The 19,995-nt window shown below is 34.8% G+C and overlaps 1 protein-coding gene across 14 annotated transcripts in view; it reads left to right on the top strand.

Moving 5' to 3' along the window:
* Rfx3 (regulatory factor X3) overlaps window positions 1-19,995 on the top strand; it is a 246,388-nt gene that overhangs the window by 170,158 nt on the left and 56,235 nt on the right. For 13 of the 14 annotated variants that reach the window (XM_031390020.1, XM_031390027.1, XM_031390025.1 and 10 more), the window contains 3 exons: window positions 1,631-1,705; window positions 8,689-8,870; window positions 13,037-13,156. In XM_031390020.1, the coding sequence (XP_031245880.1) occupies window positions 1,631-1,705; window positions 8,689-8,870; window positions 13,037-13,156 (377 nt within the window). The remainder of the gene's footprint in view (window positions 1-1,630; window positions 1,706-8,688; window positions 8,871-13,036; window positions 13,157-19,995) is intronic. The other variant, XM_031390031.1, reaches the window with a different exon arrangement.

Raw genomic sequence — 19,995 nt, 5'->3', positions numbered from 1 at the left:
AGGATTTATTCTTGAATGTGATTTAGCTGTTATAATTCTGATAATTTTTGCCTTTCATTTAAACCTATAAAATCACAAGTTATGGCTCATTTTGTATTTATTAAAATGCAATCTCAGTTCAAATTTTCACCCTCAAACTTAAAAAATCGTAGGCAATTTAGCCAAGTACAATTTTGAGCAAGTTCTTCTTAGACATGTTTTGTTATCACATGAGTGATTTCAGCTATCTTATGCTCTGTCTTTTCTGAGATGTAAAGCAGGCTGAAGAGATGGCTCAGCACTTACGAGCACTGACTGTGCTTCCAGAGAACTCAGGTTCAGTTCCCAGCACCATATGGTAGCTTGGCAGCTCATTACTGTCTATAACTCCAGGATCTGACACCCTCATGCAGACATACATGCAGGCAAAACACTAATGCATATAAAATAAAAATAAACAAAATTGAAAGGATGGATTTAATTATAAATTTTTCATTTACTCCTTAAGCTACGTTGCGTATTGTAAAATGTGACCTCTTTAAATGTAAACAATAACACTTGTTTCTGTTTGTTTTTAAGTTTAATATACTCTGTTACCATCTCAACTGGTGGAGAAAAGGATTTAGAAGGCACTTAGCCTGGTTTTATGATCTCAAAAACAGCTAACTATAGAATAAATTATTGCACATTTGTTATGAATTGATAACTGCTTACACTGAATTGTCAATATATTCATAGTGTTCAAAATAATGAAAATTATTTTCTCAAAATGCATAATGAAGATTTTAATTAGCTGGTATTTTATTCTACATCAGTTTCCAAATGTATACGTTTTAGTCCCTGTCTTGATAGTGTGTGTCATAGTGTTATGAGCAGCAGGACAGGTGTCTTACTTATAAGGTCATCAAGACCTTGGGTTTGTCCCTGGAAGCTTTTGCTTAAGAATGCGTTTGTGACTGCCCATGGTGTACTGGGATTACATTGAATATAACTGATTCTGTTCTTGTCCATTTTTGTTGGCTCTGAGTTATTTTCTCTTCTACTCCTTTTTCTGCTGTTATTTCTAATATTTCTGCTTCATCATCATGTCCTAAAATTTAATAGAGCCCATAGCCATATCCGAATGCTCTCCTGACTGACCTTCCCCTTCAAATTTTTCTGCTAGAGTAAAAGAAGGATTTACTAGCTTTTAGAAGTCTTGTAACTTGCATTAAAATACTAATGCATTTTAAATTCAGACTCTGTTTTATGATTTTTATTTTGTGACAGAATAGAACAAATATTAAACATGCTTTAGGTATGAGGCTATATAGAGAGGGACTAATACCACACATCTTGAACCATGCAAGTAAAAAAAGTTTCTTATGACTAGAACAATCTGCCAGGATTCTTGATCCTTGGGTCTCCATATTGATTATAATTGCAAAGTGTTTAGAAAGGATTACTCTTGTAATTGAGCTTATTGTTAATGTGCATATTATATTTCATTCTCTAGGGATGGAAAAGCTGAGGGGGACACATTTAGTGATAGCTATTCATTAGCCATCATTGAAGAATGAATTAGACTTTAAGAATTGATCAAAAATTCTCTGGTCAGCCTTTTATTACTATCTTGTCTTGAGCCCTTTTTTTTAATGACATTTATTATCAGATTGAAATGGCGATTGAGACGCTGCAAAAGTCTGACGGTCTGTCCACTCACAGAAGCTCTCTCCTCAACAGCCATGTAAGTTGCCTCTTCATGTACACTAATCTCTTGCTAGTTCTGCATGTGTTGCTTGCCTCTAAGTGCTTGTTTTATTTATTTACTTATTTATTTTGCTTCCTAACCTTCTTTTCTCAAGCCTCTTCATACTCTAATTATTTAATGCGTGTTTTCCACAGTGGAGTATCTCACAACAGCAGTGTGCTGCTTTACCAGGTGTTTGTACTTCCTGTCTAGGTATACAAAATTTAAAGTTAATGACAAGCCACTATTTATTTCTAAAATGTAGTTAATAGTGACTTTAAACATTTAAAGAGTTTGTTAGCCACATATTTATTTCCTCTAAAGCAAAACTTTGTAGTACATATCTTTATGTCTGAGGCACAGATGCAACCATGTCTACCATGGGACTGATAAGAGTCTTTAAATGGATAAGTGGTCACTATTGTCAAAAGCAGTGGTAAACTATTCCAATGTATCTACTGGTAAGAGTGTAAAGTAGGCAGGTCACAGTTATAGACAAACTCAATGTCCTAAACACTGAAGAAAAAGGAAACTGGGCCAAAAGTGAAGTTGTCTGTAAGTCATGAGTTGCTCATACCTAAGGCAAGCAGAGTGGTCTCTGGTCTCGTTGCTTCCTGGCGTTCTCACTGTTCCCAGGCATCACTATAACACTGGTAAGTTTTGTGAAATAAACACTGTCATCATCTTTTCAAATTTGAGAAAATCAATGAAAATGCTTCCTATAATATAAGGAACCATAGAAGGGCATTATTTTTAGAAAGTAATTTCTGAATTATGAGGAAATGAATGTGCATATGACTTAAGTATTATAGCTATAGCTACTAAATTGACATTAGTAACATTTGAGTAAGAATTAGAAATTTCCTTCCTAACTATTTTTTTAATTTAGGGATAAATTTATTGTTATTTCTTAATGTTTCTTAGTATTTTTATGACTAAAAATTTTAAAAGTAAGATCAATGAACTATCTGTAGTATTTTTAACAGTCATGTACTTGCTAGGCAGTGGTGACATATGCCTTTAATCCCAGTACTTAGAAGGCAGAGGCAGGCACATTTCTGAATTTGAGGCCAGCCTGGTCTACAGAGTGAGTTCCAGGACAGCCAGGGCTACACAGAGAAGCCCTGTCTTGAAAAACAAACAAACAAACAAAAAGTCAGTCATATACTTTATAGGAAATACGTCACTGTATTTTTTTAAAAAAAATATTTGAACTTTGAACTGTCAGATTTGTATTCCAGAGTATCCCTTCCTTCTGACCCTCTACTGCTGGTTTTTGGAGGAGGTATTTTGATTCTTTCCCTTTGCAACAGAAGTATCTTGGCAGACAAAACGTGAGCCAGTTCAAAGATGGCTATGACCATGGTGAAGGTTACATACAGATAGAAATTTTAAAATAAGATTATATGTTTTGTCACCTCTTTTTAAAAAGCTATTTGAACACTCTTTTCCACTCTTTGTTCTTAAATATATTCTGCTTATTGGAATGAGTGTCTGGGTGTGTTAAAGGCTAGTCTACCATATGGTATTAGGATGGATTTGCCAGTTTGTATATTGAAAATAGCAAGCGAAAATGCTTATCACTTCCAACCAGAAATGTGCAGGCATATAAGTATTTCTAAAAATAAATAGAAATTTCTAGTTGCTCTTTTGAAATTTTCAGTTTTCTAAATTGACTCTGAAAGTCAATTCTTATTTCACTTTGGAGATATGAAATGTATCATAATGTGATATTTAAATTTAACTTCAGTCACCCAACTTTATTGATACTTTCATAAACAATATTTTAGGTATATAACATATTTATGAAATATGTCCATTTGTTTGAAACTTTTGAAATATATTCGATTATTTAAAATTATTTTCTTTAGTTAACTTGAGAACTAATGTTCCTTATTAAATGACTGTAAATAAAGCAGCTCAAAGAACACAATGATGTGGTTTCCCTGGGTTTGAGTTTCTATTGCATAGTATAGCAAAGCTTCCATGTGTTTAAGCCTACTTGCTGTATTAGTAAGAGTGAACACAAAGCTTGCTCCTATGGTAGCAATATTTGTTTCCTGGACTCACTCATTTTCATCTCTGAAGTAGTCACGTTTGTTCAGAACTGCATGTAGAACCCAGTTTTGTGAGCAGAAGCCACAGGACCAGTGTTTTCCTGATGCCACTGGCTTCATTTCTCCTGGAACGCAGAAAATGTTTCCATTGTCTTTTCCTTGGGATGTTAATGATGCTCCTGACTTTCACTGGGTTTTCCCCAACAGCTGGAACAAAATGCTACTCAGTATATGTCTTCATGCTTTAGTCTGTTTATAATGTTAACCTGGTGGTATTATGTCAGCATCATAGACGACCAGTAAATATTCATTAGCAAGTTAAAGCTAAAAAAAAAAAAAAAAGATATTTATGGTTTGTCATCTAACACAGTCCTCCTGCATATAGAACAGTGCTGGGATATAGTAGTAGGCGCATACTAAATATTTGCAGAGTGATGCATATAAGAAACAGTAAAAGGGCATGGACCTTATCTTTAATGTTGTCGATTTCCTTTCTCAGTCACATGTATGCCTATTTGGAATTCATACATAGACTGTATTGGTTTCTCTTTTTGTCCCCAAATATTCTTCCATCAATATGTATGTATGCTGGTAGTGAGTGCTCTCTCATGGCTTTCTAACTGAATGAAGAATATGTGGGTCACTTTATAATTTTCCACATACACCCTAAAGATTAAGAATAATTTATTTTCTTTCAACTTAATCCTTTAAAAAATTGTACCCCAAAGTGATATCACTCATCGCTTTGCTTTTTGGAATGTGCTTTATTTTAGTTTTATAAAAATTTTTTGATTCAATATTTTTATGTTTATATTTTATTTTTAAATTTTATGTGTGTGAAGATTCTGTTAATAAATTTTATAGATCTCCCTAAGTCCAAAGCATATCTAATTCTTTTAGTTGCAGACTTAAGCTTGTCTTGTACTGTCAACTGTAATTAATATACATTTTCATTTAGTGTTTGTATTATATCCAATTTAGGGTACTTTAGATGGTAAATCTCAGCCTAGAATTGTTGTTAAATTAATTGTTATGAGCTTCTATATAGTGCACTTAAGCATGTGTTTCTTTTTAATTCCACTTAAAGTATATGAAACCCCTAGGCATTTATGTTTTCTGAATCTTCATAATCTAGCAGACAGTTAGATCGTAATGCTTACACGCTTAAGCTACTGAAATATATTCAGCTTAAAGTAAAATCTTAGTTTTTAGTCTTTGCCCATTGCTGTTGTGGCTATATTGTAAATAAAAGTCAAAATAGGCCTGTCAAAATGTATAACATCAGTTCAGTGATCTTAAAGTGATTCCTAATTGATAATAATCCACCTGGAATGCCAAATGTTACATTTAGGTGTTAATTAGGCAATACATCATTTATTTATTTTTATTTGTCAATCAGTGTTTTGCTTTAGGAAAAATAGGAACTATTCATCTTCTGTAATCCTTTCTGATGAATACAGATTAAATACAAAGGTTGAAAGATGCAGTTATCTTGTTTTCTGCCCTTAGATAAGTATATGTTAGTTCATTAGTATAATAATTAGGTTTAGAGATAAAGGCTAAAGGATTCTATGAAATTTTACAATCTCTAAAGTATTTCCCAAGCTTGTAAATATATTTATTTTATAAATAGTTTGTTAAAAGAATAAAATAAGAGAAACAGATAGTTGTATTCTAAACTACTAAATGTTCAGAAAATTGAATTCTAAAGTTCAAATGCATTTTGTTAAAGAGAAAACTGCATAAAATAATCTATACTTTATAAGAATTATTTGCTTCCTTGGGTAGGTAGCATATGGGACATAGCATAATCTTTTATATTATATTACAGATATATAACTGCTTAGTTTCTATAATAATAATAATATGTAAGCCTATGTTTTAGATTCAATATCTAATTATAATTTCATCATGTGTCAAAATCAGAAAATTAAACACTAGTATATAAAATGTCAATGAAATGTTCCAGCTGTATCTCCATAGTGTATCGCTTCTATAGTAAGTTTATAAGATAAAATCCACAGGTGTGGTTGTTGGCAGTCTTCCCAGCAGGGACTCCATGGCAGCAGACCAGTCACCTCCATCTTCAGGGTTTTTATTTCTATGGGCTCCTCTTTCCTTCCCCATGCTCATCATTCTTATGCAAGGAATAAAGTGCCTCTTTTTAATGAGATGGAGGCAGAACAAATTTAGCGCTTCTATTGCCATGTTCTCGTCAGCAAGATGGCTGTCCAATCACAGCTGGATGCTGCTTAGGATGCATCTGTATGCCCATTTGTATATGTTCGTATTGATGAAATTAATATTTTCAAAAACTAGGTTAAACATAAAACATTTTGGGGAATGTAAGCAATATACAAAGAAGTAAGTAAGTAAGTGTTATAAGGAGAGACTGGCACACAGCTATGGTAGTATTAAAAGTTTCATTTCTGTATCTAAGTAATTATTTTCATTTGTTTATATTACATTAAAATTGCTTATTGGTTTACTTTTATTTGTATATAATGGTTATAAAGTTCAGATTTTAAAATTAACTTCCATTACTAGGGGAAATGTCCTTTAAACTAAGATTTTCTATATAAATGAATCACCTGCTCATTCACAAAGGGAAGTATATAGAATTATTTTACTCCCCTTTCTTAATCGTGTTATTATGCCTTTAATGGGAACAGGCAGACAGACAGACAGACAGACAGACAGACACACACACACACACTCATATATGCATCTTAAGTAGTTTCAACTTAGATGTGTTCTACAATGTGTACTGTGTATATGAGACATTTGTTACATTATTTGCAACTGCCAAAAATATTTTCACTTCATACAAAATCCTTTCAGGAGCCTTTTTTGTTTTTCTTTGTTAACCCTTGATAACAAGGGTCTGTGTTCCTACTTTTAACATGTTAAGAATACCAATAGAAGGTGGCTCTGTCTTGCTCTATCTCTATCTAGTGCCTGTGTGAAAGACAGTAGGGCACTTAGGTGCAGTATAGTTCACAGTGGCTACTTGAATTCACTGGAAGTGCTTTCATATCCTGTTAGCTCTCTGAGGCTCATGGATGAGATTTGAACCAGGTTTGTATTGCTGTTGTCGTGTCTTTCTTCCTTGTGTTTTATATTTTAAATTCTTGAAATTTAAAAAAGGAAATACTCTAAAGAAGCCTACTAGCCCCCTGATTTCAACCTAAGTAACCTAATGCATGAGTGAGTTTATTCTGATGTTCCATATTAAACGTATGTTTGGAGAGAACCTATTCTGTGCGTTATTTTCAATACATACACTCATATTTGAGTGTCTCTGGAAAATGTTTTACTTATATGAAGGCTAAAATTAAATACTATGAATAAATTCTTTATGAACTGTAATATTTTCTGTCGATGTAAAAAGAGAGCTAATTTTGTGTAACTCTAAGTGTTTCATGATGTTAAATTATATATGACACAATATTAATATGTATTTTAAGTTTATTTATATGGGTATATATTCCTTAGGAAACTATGAGTCTTCCTTAATGGGACATAATTTTATTTTTATAAGTATCTTCTATGCATTGTGGTATATTTTCTAAGCCGTTAACTACTACAAATTTGATGATATATATTTAACTATTTCATGATTACTTGGGGATATTTGAAGTTAAAATGCTCTGGAAAATTCAGTTGTCATAGTTCAAAAAATAATCAAGATAATTTGATAAATTTTTGTAGAAACCCTTAAAGTTCAGGTTCAAAGTTTAATCAAAAGTCTTAAACTAGACAGATAAAATAGAATAAAATCTTTGACTTACTTGAATGCCCAGGTCATTATTGCCTTTAGCCTTTGACTAAATAGCCAGAGGACAAGTATAGTCACATTCATCTTTATTATTTTACTTCCATAATTCACATTTAACTGCAATCTTGGGTTCAGTGTTTGCTCTTTACTATCCTATGTATAAATGCCATGCAGGTTGTTGAGACAAATAATAGGAGGCGTCTGCTGCTTTGCTGAACTCGGTCTAGAGTAGTTAGCAAACAGGAGTTAGAAACCACCCTCAGACACTGAGATAAAATATAACCTTAGGGGCATCATTTACATTTACTTCATTTCTTTTGCAAGTAAATGAGTAAGTTGAGATTTAATAGTAGACATCCAGCAGAGATTTTTCTTGTATTTCTATATTTAAGCACTATTTTTAAAAAACTTGAACATGTAAACTATAGGCAAGGAAAACATAATTTAGTATTTAGCATAGCAGTGTGCCTTCCAAAAATTTGAGGTACAAAGACATTTCGACTTTGAGGTAGAGAATTGATGATTGTAAAAATATTGCCTTTCATCATCTTAAAGTTATTTGTAACTGCTAGCAAGTGCCCTTCTTGGGAGGAAGAATGACTACATTTTGCCTATTTGTATCATTTGTCCCAGTAGATAAAATGTTATTTATTATCTAATCATTATTTGAGATAAGCAAATTATAATTCTGTAAAAATGAATAAAATCTTACCTCATAAAAGAAGCCTACTATCTCTTGTAACAAATCAATGTAAAAGATGAATTAGGTGTTGTGTTGCCAAGCTTAGTTTTATTTTAATAACAATTATACGTGATATGTTTATATTGTGAATTTTGATCAGTGAATACTGTTATTTTAATTCCTTTTCAAAAAAACAATAAAAGGAGCACATATCTCAAGAATATAGTCAATATAGGGAAATTTTAATATCTCTACTCGTGCTGGAAAATTTGAAGAAAAGATACTGTCTAAACTGATAACTGCTGTGTTTTCCAGAGCTTAGAAAGTCAGATATCCCAGCGTCTGAATTATCACAGCTTATACTAAGAGTTAATGAAGAGACTCCAAGTAGCTGTGCATACTGTACCTCGCTGAGGGTTTGGCATTCCGTGAATTCTCTGCTTATGCTCTCTCACCTCAACAGCTGCAGTGGCTGCTGGACAATTATGAGACAGCGGAGGGAGTGAGCCTGCCAAGGAGCACGCTGTACAACCACTACCTTCGACACTGCCAGGAGCACAAGCTGGACCCGGTCAACGCCGCCTCTTTCGGAAAACTAATAAGGTCCATTTTTATGGGGCTACGAACTAGGAGATTAGGCACTAGGTTAGTACTGACAGTCAACATAATTAGTTCATCTCTTTGTTTCAAATTAGGGCGGTGTTGGAAAGTGAGCAAAAATGTACTTGATTACAGAAAAGATATGTGGAGAAAAGTATAGAATTGGACCCCCCTTTATAAAGTCCATAGGAAAATGAACATTTTATTCAATGGCTATCACCCCTCAGGTTTTCAAACTACATAGAAGTTAGAATCCCATTTGTTTAAGATTTGCATATAAATACAGTGACATAGTAAACGGAAAACTAAGCATTTTCTTATTGTTTCAAAATACACTTAGTTGTTTTTATAAAAACTATTTGACTAGCATGAGTTAAGGCTGAAGGTTCTACTTTATTTTGTGATTCTAAGTCCAATTAAAAGGACTTGGTAAAGTTACAAAGTGCACATATTTGAAGTTCTTTCTGATGGTTCTATTTTACCTCTTCTTAGCCTTCTAAGCTTTCCAATTGTCTCTCTTGTTCTTGATTGTGCAAACAGGCGTATATGGGAGTGAACTGTGGCTTATTTTCATTATAGAGAACACTTACCTGAGGAAGGGACTTGCTATCTTGTAGGTTTCTTTCCTTCAGAAATGAGTGATTTTTTCTAAGCAAGCATGATGAAAAGAAAATTTAAAGCCTTGGAGCTTCATTTCTATTTTCTACATTTTTTTTTTACAAATTGAGAACTCATTTTAAGCAGTTAGGTAAAATACATTTATCCTTTGGCTTTCTAAGTCATATGGTGATCATATACAAACATGAAATTAGAGATGCCATTCTGTACATTGAGTAATAGCACATTAGTTAGAATCACAGCCTCAGAGACTTACTGTACAAAGGATTTTTTAAAAATCCCTGGAAAAGAAGCAATATACTAATAATTAACATCATTAAGCATTTATACTGAGAGGAAAAGCTAATGTTGTCAGAGAGAAAAGACTAATGTATCCTTACTCATTTCCAGATACACAGGTAAGATCCCTATAACAAAACACAGTTTAATATGGGAAATACAAACCCATTTGTTCTAGCTTCTTTTGTTACTGTGTTGAATCATTGTAGCCAGAAACAACTTGGAGAGGAAGAAGGTTTCATGGTTTGCCCTTGTTGGTCTCAATGTTACTGAAAGAAGTCAGGACCAGGAACTAAAGACAGGGACCTGGCGGTGTGAACCATGGAGGAATGCTTCTTGCTGCCTCCCTCCGTCACAGGCTCTTGTTTAGCTGCTTCCATATGCAGACCAAGACCACCTATCTTTACATGATGCCACTCACAGTGGACAGCGCCCTCCAGTATCAATTAGTAGTCCAGACATCCTCCTAAATTCGCACAGGCAGTTTCTCAGTGGGGGCTTTCTTCTCAGATGACCCAAATTGAAAATTAAAAGTTAAGTATGAAATGATTTCTGTAGTATAATTTTTATAGAATGTGATACCTTAAGAGTCAAAGAAATTAAAAATTGTGACTTTTTTTTTTTTGCTAACCCAAATGAAGTAGACACTTTTGGAGAAGCATGACCGGACAAAATGGTGTGATCTAAAATCACAAATAGTATGAAGAATGGCTAAGAAACCCTTCATTCAGATTCCATGCTGTTTCCGCAGAGTAAAAAATACTCTTCTGTCCTGATGCAGGAAGGCCTCTTTGGCATGAGGGCCCTAAGTCCAATTTACCAAGGACAATCAGCTGTGTTTATCACCTATTTCACTGGAGAACAAGTGAGAGAATTTTTTCTACTCTCCATGGCCCATTTCTGCTGTTTTCTGTAATGCCAACTATCATACTTTGGGGCAGTATGCCCAGAACCTCATTACTGTGTTAGTTTTAGAAGGGTTGGTTGTGTTTGAATTGTGAATTTTTCCTTTTGCTTGCTTTGAAGCAAATGTGCAACTCTCAAATTGCTGGAGGTTCAGTTCTTTCATAAATATATTCTTATACCAGTTCTTCAAAAGATAGTATATTATAAATTGCAGAATGTGCTTCTCTATGCAGACTGAAGAAACTGGCTTTCATTCCTTTGTAAACAAGAATTTTTTGTTTCTCTAGTATCTGCACCCCTGCCTTGTCCCCTCAAAACAAAAGCAGGAAAATCATTACTTAGAAACCTAACCTACTGTCTCCTAGCTGATGGCTCAGTAGTTACATATACAATGCCAATATTTTTAAACTCTAGGCTTTAGTCAACATTCTAATAGCTGTATTGTTGTACTGCTTTTGTTACTGAAAAGATTTCAGTGGGTCCTATTTTGAAGCTCTTTTCAAATGTTGAAACACATCTTTAAAATAGAAAGGGACAAAATTGGAGTTGTTTGGGTTTGTGACTGAGTAGACTCTGTATTCTGTGAGTACATTCTGCAGGATTGAAGCTTTTCCTTTCAGTTCCCAGTATGAGGTGCTAGCAATTGAGCTGGACAGGAGGCCTAGAGGACTAAGGAGGGAATAAGTGCTGTGGGTTGAGTTTAACCCAATAGAGTGTTTGGAAACTGGAAGGATGCTAATTGAGGAAGCTGGTGGTGCAGGGTAAGACTTCAGAGACTCTGCTGTGGAACCTGTTCTCGACCTTTCACTCCTATTCCAAGAGATGGAAGAAAAATCAGTGCAAATCAAGAGGCAGATGAAATTCCATGTGGTTGTGTTTTAAGTAAACCTTATCTGTCAACAGAATTGTCTAGTGAAGTTATCCAAACCAGAGCAAACTGCCGTTAGCACTTAAGTAGACAAAAAGCAAATAAAGCCATTGAATTTCTATCAAAGGCAATTTGAAGGGCACCTTGTGTTAGATCCCTTATCCACAGGGGTTAAATCTGACTGAGGGTCACCCTTGGTGTGCTTCTCTTTCAGGCCATTCCAGGTAGATAGAAAGAACTTCCTCTCACTCCACCCACAATGCTAATTTGTAAGAAACTGAGTCTAAGAGTAGAAACATCAGCTTATGTGTGTTTTTCCCAGAACTAATGGCTCCTGCTTTCTACCCTTCCCTTTACTCCAAGGAACCTCTAGTTTGTCTAGAATACCACAGGGTGTGGTTTGGGTAGGTTTTGTTGTAGTACTTTTCTCTAATTTCGATGGGTTCTGTAAACATAGCTAATCTCTAAAGTGGAATGTATTAAGTTTTCATTTTCATTTCATTTTCTTGAAATTATAGGGATTTGAATACCTTAATATTTCTTCAGATATATGGCTCATCTAATGTATGTTTGTTAGTTTTAGAAGTAAAATTATCTATTTTCATTAAAAATATTTAATTCACACACCACTTGCATTTCTCTTTGTAAATGAAAGAAAAATTTGAAGAATGCTCACAGGCATATTGCTATATATAGACTTGTTGAAAATTGGTCTCTGTGCAAGAACTATTTAAACATATTTAAAACATTTAGAATGCTATTTTTACAAGAATTTGCAAGTTTCATTCAGAATAAAAATTATCATTTCTAATATCAAGCATGATATTTTTTATTTCTGAGGAAGTTGAAAAATTTTTATTTTAGGAGGACCTCACCATTTGTATAAGAACATATCCCAATTTTTTATGCTGTACCTAATAAGTAAACAATAGATATGAATCAATAAAAACAGAGACTAATAAAATATTTTTAAAAGATATATATTAAGTACCTTCATCCTTTGTATGTTTCAAAATAATAAAAATACCATATAATATAACAATAATACTATATCACTGTTTCTAAAATAAACACAAAAAGAATAATTAACCCAAGACTACAGAATAAAGTTGGGTTGTTTTTCCTCCTCTGTGTTTATGGCAAATTGCTGTCTAGTGTACAGTGATTTGTGCTGTGGGTGATCTGTGATTGGCCCAACCTTTTAAAATACCTTCTAAATTAAATTTGAAATACATATTAGAAAATAAATTAATGTGAGTGGGACAAATAGGCTATCTATTTTTATTTCATTTTCTTGAAATGAATATATAAATAAAGTTTAAAGGAACTATATACCCTTGAGGTCTTGAGCTGATTATTTTGGAACCTTATTTTGATCTTTGGAATGTCACTAAAGTAATACAGCAACACCCAGAAAGGATAAATTATAAGTGTGAAATGTTGGTATAATATTTTAACCCAATTTTTCTGTGTGAAGATAATGGCTAAAATTAGTTTTACTAATTTTCCATGTTTTCATATTTATTGTTCTTTTGTGAAGAGGAAACTCCAAGTACCATTACTATGGGATTCGTGTGAAGCCGGATTCTCCTCTTAACCGTCTACAAGAAGATATGCAGTACATGGCTATGAGGCAACAACCCATGCAGCAGAAGCAAAGGTATAATCTGAGTTCTTTAACTCTGAGCAAATAGAACGGACACACACAGGAAGGGGTGCTGCCATTGGCATGCTTTTGCTGTGAATTGTGTTACAATATCATTTACAATTTCAGTGATCTCTCTCAGTTTTAAAAAAATAACTTAGTCTTCAACATTTTGAGCCTTCTTAGAGTTAAATGTGATATCCCTATACTGTTCATACAAGGAAACGACATACAAAGACCAAGGAGTACATCTAGGCAGATAGCACCTTTGGAGAAATTGACTTTTAGTATCCATGAGACATACTATTCTTACATCATTCAAATAATTTTGTTAAGTTTTATTTATTGCATATGCAAATGTGAGTATGTGTCTGTGTGTGTGTTATAAGAGAGAGAGGGGGGGGCAGGTATATATATGAAATATATTTGTGAAGGTATGTGTATGGAGGTCAGAGAATAATTTTCAGGATTTGGTTCCCTTTTTCCACCGTGGATTTCATCCAGGGCAGGTCATCAGGTATGCATAGCCTGCAGCTTTACCTTGTGAGCCATCTTGCCCATGTCAGCTAATTCTTTCTGACCAAGTCTGAGTTCTTGTAGGATCTTTGGAACTTGGAATCTAATCTTCACCAACATAGACCTTAGAGCTTTAAGAGATCTTACATTCATGTATGGATGGATGAATGGATGCGTGGATGAATGAATCATAAGATAGATGGGAAGATGATTGATGGATGCTAGAATTATAAATCATGGAACTGAAAAGAACCAACTCTGTCTGATCTGTGCTCATAATTCTGGACAATCAAAGCATTAGCAGCCATGTTTTTCACAAAGCTTAAGTGGAATATACAGCCCATTGCACTGTTGTTAAAAGCTTTCCAGTCACTTGTGACTCTTGTCACAATTTACAGTAAATAAAAATTTTGCAAACTTGCCCTTTTTACCAGTATAGCTTACTTACGCTCTGTAGTTATAACAGTCCTTTCCTGCTGAAGTGGTAGAAGTAGTAGGAAAAAGGAATAGTTTCTCGGGGTTCTTCATTATTCTAAAATGGTTATGTGTATAGGCAAGCTCTCCTTATCCACACTAGTGTAGTATGCAGCATGAGTTCTAAGTCATAGAAAGACAACATCACATAATAGGCTTTCCTCTCTTCAAGAGATATTGATTAAAGGCATACTATGTGCTGAGTCCTAAATTCATGGGTAAGACAGTTTCTACTTTTGAAATAAAAGGTGTATGGGGAATGAGGGGAATAAAGTAATGCAATGTCTTGTGCCAAAATCCAGTGTTAATCAAAGAACTGTAAAATACAGAGTAATTGAACAAACTCTGGGAGAGGGAGAATTAGGAAACATAACAGAGAAAGTGCTACTTGAGGAGGGACTAAGAGTGAGAAAAAGAAAGGACTCTGTAGGTAGAAAGGAAGTGTTCCCATAAGCACATGGAGGTAAAGGGTGAGGTCGGCAGTGGCCTGTGCTTTGATTAAGTTGCTGTTGCAGAGGTAGAGTTGCAAAGATGCTTGAGTAGAGTGAAAGAGGCGATGTCTAGAGCAGTTTGAGCGTACACTGAGGGACTTAGTGGTACTTGCAGGTAATTAAGTTTGAGGGTTTGTGTATAGAAATAGCTTTAACGCTATTTAAAGCTTTTAAGCAAAAGAATGAAATTTTGATTTTTTTCTAGAAAGATGACTTTTTGATTTGGGTCAAGACATAACTAAAGGGAAAAACTGGAGGTAAGGCCTCTTTGTTCAGTCACTTCAGCAGAGTCAGAGTTGCCATATGTGTTAGCCCAGCAATGCAGTTCAAGCTGGCCACCTCATTTCAAAGACAAAAACAAATACATATATTCTCAATTTTGTTTTTAATCACTAGTTATTAGTTTTTAATCTATAGGTAGAAAAATGAATTTAAAAGGACTGAAGAAAACACAATAAAACATGTATTAGTACCTTATATGGTAACAATAGTTTATGTTATAATAAACTATTAAGATCTTAAGCTTTGGGTTATTTTTCCACTTATTAAGAACAGAATTTATAGCACTTTCTTTCTATTGTGCTCTCTGCCCCCAACTTAGCAGCAAAACAAAGTAGATGATGGTGAAATCAAGAAAAGCTTGATTTAGAAATAACATATTCAAATGTAATTACTAACAGAAGCTTAATAAATTGTGCCTAAGACAAGTAAAGCCAGTTTCTTCCTGTGATTTATCAAGAGGAATTCTAGTAAGCTTGCATGAATGTAAATGTTTCAAAGACAATCTTTTTAAAAAGTACCTAACCCTCAAGAAACCGGAGATCCCGGGGAGTTTAGAGGTCTGCTTGGGTGGGAGATGGGTAGTAGGGACAACCTCATGGAGACAGGGGGCTGGGGAGGAGGTATGGGATGTGGAACAGGACATGGGGAATAAAATCTGGAGTGTTTAAATAAATAAATAAATAAATAAATAAATAAATAAATAAATGGTAAATAATTTTAAAAGCCTGAACTGAGTAGGTAGAAGTTGATTTTATTTTTTTGTTTTCTTTTCTTTCTTTTTTCTGAAATATCTCCTACCACACAGTCTCCAGAGGAGCTCTAAAGGTTAAGGAGTCATGAAAATCATATATATGTGCAGGTGGTAATAATTGCTGTAAGAAAAAGGCACAATACAAATATGTTTATGGAGATATAAAATTCTTATTAGTAAAATCTGCCAGTATCAGTGGCTTGAGTAGTCTGCCTTCTCACCAGTGAAGAATATTAGAACACCAAAGATGTACTGAATGTTATAGATTTTGTTTTCTCTCCTGGTGGTTTTTTGTTTTGTTTGGAGATTTGGGTCTCACTATACAGTCCCAGCTGGCCTGTTACTTTTATGCATACCAGGCTGGCCTCAAACAGAGATCCACCTGCCTCTGACTCTTACCAGTGGGATTGAAGGTATGTGCTACCATACCTGACTAGGGGTTTGCTCTTGCAATAGCACCTGGTGAATGACAGCAGAGTTCTTGCTGAGTACTCGGGCTTTGCACTGCTATACCCGAAAGGCTTCAGCTTGCTGAAGGACTATATGTCTCTTTCCTTGAGTGTAGACATAAGGGTCAAATTAAGAGTTTGTTGAAATAATGAAAAATAATTATTTTTATCATTTATCCGAAACTTTTTCTTTGGTGATACAAGTCAGGATTGTTCTCTGTAGTGGCTGTCCTGGAACTCTCTGTAGACCACAGAGGCCTCAAACTCTGAGGAATCTGCTTATCTCTGCTTCCTGAGTACTGGCCTTAAAGACGTATGCTTCTACTTCCTAGCCCCTGATATTTTTTTAATATCTGGATAATTTCAAGATTCAAATTATTCTAATGAAATTAAAATTTATAAAGAAAATATACTCTCCTGTTAAGATATAAATGGTGTGTGGAAGATTTAAAATATTTAATAACAGGTAGTGGTATTAAACAATTCAGTATATTCAGATTAAATGTCCCAGGATTTATTGACTGCACCTATAGTTCCATTTATAATTAAAAGTCAAGTATGTGTGTTCATTATTTTGATAATTTAAGTTTGGGCATTCAGTTTTATATATCTAGTTTGAAAACTTGATAGTATAAATAACTTCCATGTCTGTGCAAATCAAAGCTGCTGTACAGAGCATAGCCAATCAGAGTATAGCCATACAGAGTGTAGCCATGCACCAAGAGATAAATGAAAAGAAGCTATGGTTGAGAAGCAGATATTACAGAGTCCATATTTTCCCATACTTGAGTGATGAATCAGTCTTCAAACCATTTATTTAAAATAAAGGACCAGATTAGAGCCTGCTTGATTCAAACGCAGTGGTGGGATGTAGCTATTGACAAAAGAAAACTATAAGTAATCAGGGTCATGTGTTTCCTTGGGACTTTCTTGGTGGGTGGCATGGTGTGTGGACCTTCAGGGAAGGGCAAATGAGCTAAGGTGCTTCTAGCGGCCCTTATTGCTGTTCCTCTGCTAAGCAGAGGCAGGGTACCAAAATGCCATAAATTCCTCCGAAAATAGTGTCAGCTGTGGGTAGTAATAAGGAAAAAATATGTAAAATAGCTTCTGTTGAAAGAAAACTTTGCATTTGAATGAAGTGGACTCCAATTTTTAAGGAAATGTACTCATGTACTAATTTTTCACCCTAATTAGAGAACACATAAACTAGGCTGTCAAGGGCAAAGGAGAGGGATAATTTTCAGTACTTAAATAAATCCATAGGAATTGTTGGCACATATATTTTAGCTATTCTTTCGTATTCTTGTTTCAGAACTGGTAGAGATAAACCACATGTTTTTGACATTGTGCCTGACCATGTCTGATCCCCTGTGTCCACTCTCAAAATACTAAAATTTATTAGTTCTGAACAATTTCATCTAGTTGTCAGTTGCTTACAAAACAGTAACATCACATGTAAAAGACAGCATAAGATGAACAAGGGTAGGAAGAAATAGACCAGTTTACAAGCAAACAATGTCTACATAGGATAGGTAACTCCCCATATAGCAACCTAGACAAGAATCCACCCTCTTAGCTTAATACGTGAATGAGTTCTACCCTTGAAGACACAGGTAACTTAAATTATGCACTTACAAAAGCCTTCATAGCAGAGTTTGGAGGTTCATGGCTCCCTTCTTTTTCTTCCTCCCTGTCCCTAACCATCTCTTTCCATTTCCCTCTCACATGGAAGAGTAAGGCAAGAGAATTACTCCAAGTTTGAGCACAGCGTCAATTAGCTAGTGGGACCTTTTCCAAAAATGCACATGAAATACAGGGCAAAATCACATTGTAGTGAGGATGTTTTAATCAAGAGGGAAATGTGTCATCTTTGCATTCACATGGTCCCTTGCTAGGAAGAGGAGCTGGAAAGACAGAGCCTTTATGGTGCTGGAGGAAAGATGAGAGAGCTGTTGTAGAAAGGCGGGCAGCAAGACTCCATACTTCAGATGTGAGGGAGGACACCCAAGGACATTTGCAATTAGTGCATTCTTACTGTCAGGAGCTTAGGACAGGTGAAACAACTCTGCACTTAAAATGGAGGATATAGATTTGATTGTAGATGATGTCAGCACCCAGAGCCTCAGTTTCTTCATCTAAAAATGGAAACATCTAAAAAAAAAAACTATCATTTTATAGTTCAAGTGGAAAAAATAAAATATTTTAAGCTGGAAACATTGAAGTGTTATTCTTCTTCATGATACCATGCTGTTATAAGCACTACAGAAAACTCTTCAGTAATCCTTTGCTATGTTGAAGGCGAAAGCACCCTGGAAGTGTGGTGGTATGGCTTGTTTGTCTGTTTTTCAAGGCTGGTAGTTCCCAGCTTTGATATTAAGTACATCATACTTTCCCTGGACCACAGATTCTCTGGGATTATTACAAAGCTAAACTTGGAGGACTGGGTCATTCCCTTGAGGCAGATAAGAGTGACAGAAGTCTTAAGTGAACAACTGCTCTGTTAAGTGTATGATTTGGTCTGAGACGACATTGAGGAACCCTGATGCTGATTGCTGAAGTAGTTAGCATTAGTACACCACCATAGTAGCTCATGATGTCATGATCCCTTGTTCCACTGAAGTCAAGAGGATCATAAAGAACTACTCTTCAAGCATTAATTAACTCAAGGAATGTACACGACGTCTAGTAAATAGTCATAGTCATCATTTAGTACTCTTCTAAGTGTTCATTGAACTTTATAATGCTCTTCAATCTCATTTTATATGATAGAGCCCATCTGGAAATTACATTGTAATTTACTTACAAGAAAGCCCCATTTAATTTTGCTTTAGACAAAAATCGCATCAATTTATCTTTTCCTAGACAGATCCTTAGGTACTTTTCCTTTTTGTTGACAGCAGGTGGAACAGGATTGTGGTTCTCTAAATAAAGACGTGGAAGGTATATTTTAGGACCTCTGCACAGAGCCAGCTGTAAACAAAAGAAGTGTTGTGTACACTCACATGCACGCATGCACACACATGCATACACACATGCACACTATGTTTATAAGAATATCACTGTCCTAGGTTTCTAAGTGTGTAAGTTGCTGATGCTAAGAGGGCTCAGTAAAGAAATTCAGGAATTCAGATTTGCCTCTTTGAACATTATATCCTCAGCACCTACAAGAGCACATTCGCTAAAGAACAAGTGGTCTACATCACTCACTCTCAGTTGAGACAAGGGCCCCATTTGACCTTACTTTATTTTATTTTCTTGCATCACTACAAATATTAACTAGTAAATAGCCAAATATTCTGAGTTACCAAGAAGAGTACAAATGAAATCCTATCTTTAGTAAGCAAGGTTGATATTATGAGTCACTTTGATATTTAATATGACATCGTAGGCTCATTTACTATTCATAAATAATGGACCTTCTCATGTTGACTATTTTCTTCTGATTCATCTGTATTTATGTCACTTGAATCATTTCCAATATCAACCTAGGACAGTTTTTCTAAAGATAATTACAAGACACCAGTAAAATTGAAAATTCTAGCCTCTTGTTATTAATAAGTAACCACTTTTTATTTGTTCATGCAAATTAGTTTTATATTTTTATGAATCATGAGTACAAATACAACCTGCTTATATATATAGTTGTGTTGCCTTTCACTTGGGCATTTTTCAGCTGCTTTGAAAGGACTTTCCAAATGTTTTGTGTGGTGTGTTGAAACCTCTTTCCAGTAATGGTGACTGTGTAATGCTCTTTGCCTTCCAGTAGCCTTCCTCAGTGTCTGTGCTTGTGATGTTATTGACAGAATACTGTTTCTACAGTAGAACACAGCTGTTCAAGTCCCAAATAACAGCTACAGCCAACCTCATGGGGGGAGATTCCTAACAGTTTTC

Source organism: Mastomys coucha, unplaced genomic scaffold (genome assembly GCF_008632895.1).
Source record: "Mastomys coucha isolate ucsf_1 unplaced genomic scaffold, UCSF_Mcou_1 pScaffold21, whole genome shotgun sequence".
Taxonomy (NCBI): domain Eukaryota; kingdom Metazoa; phylum Chordata; class Mammalia; order Rodentia; family Muridae; genus Mastomys; species Mastomys coucha.
The sequence above is the reverse complement of the archived record's forward strand: the minus strand, read 5'-3'. Positions and strand labels throughout refer to the sequence as shown.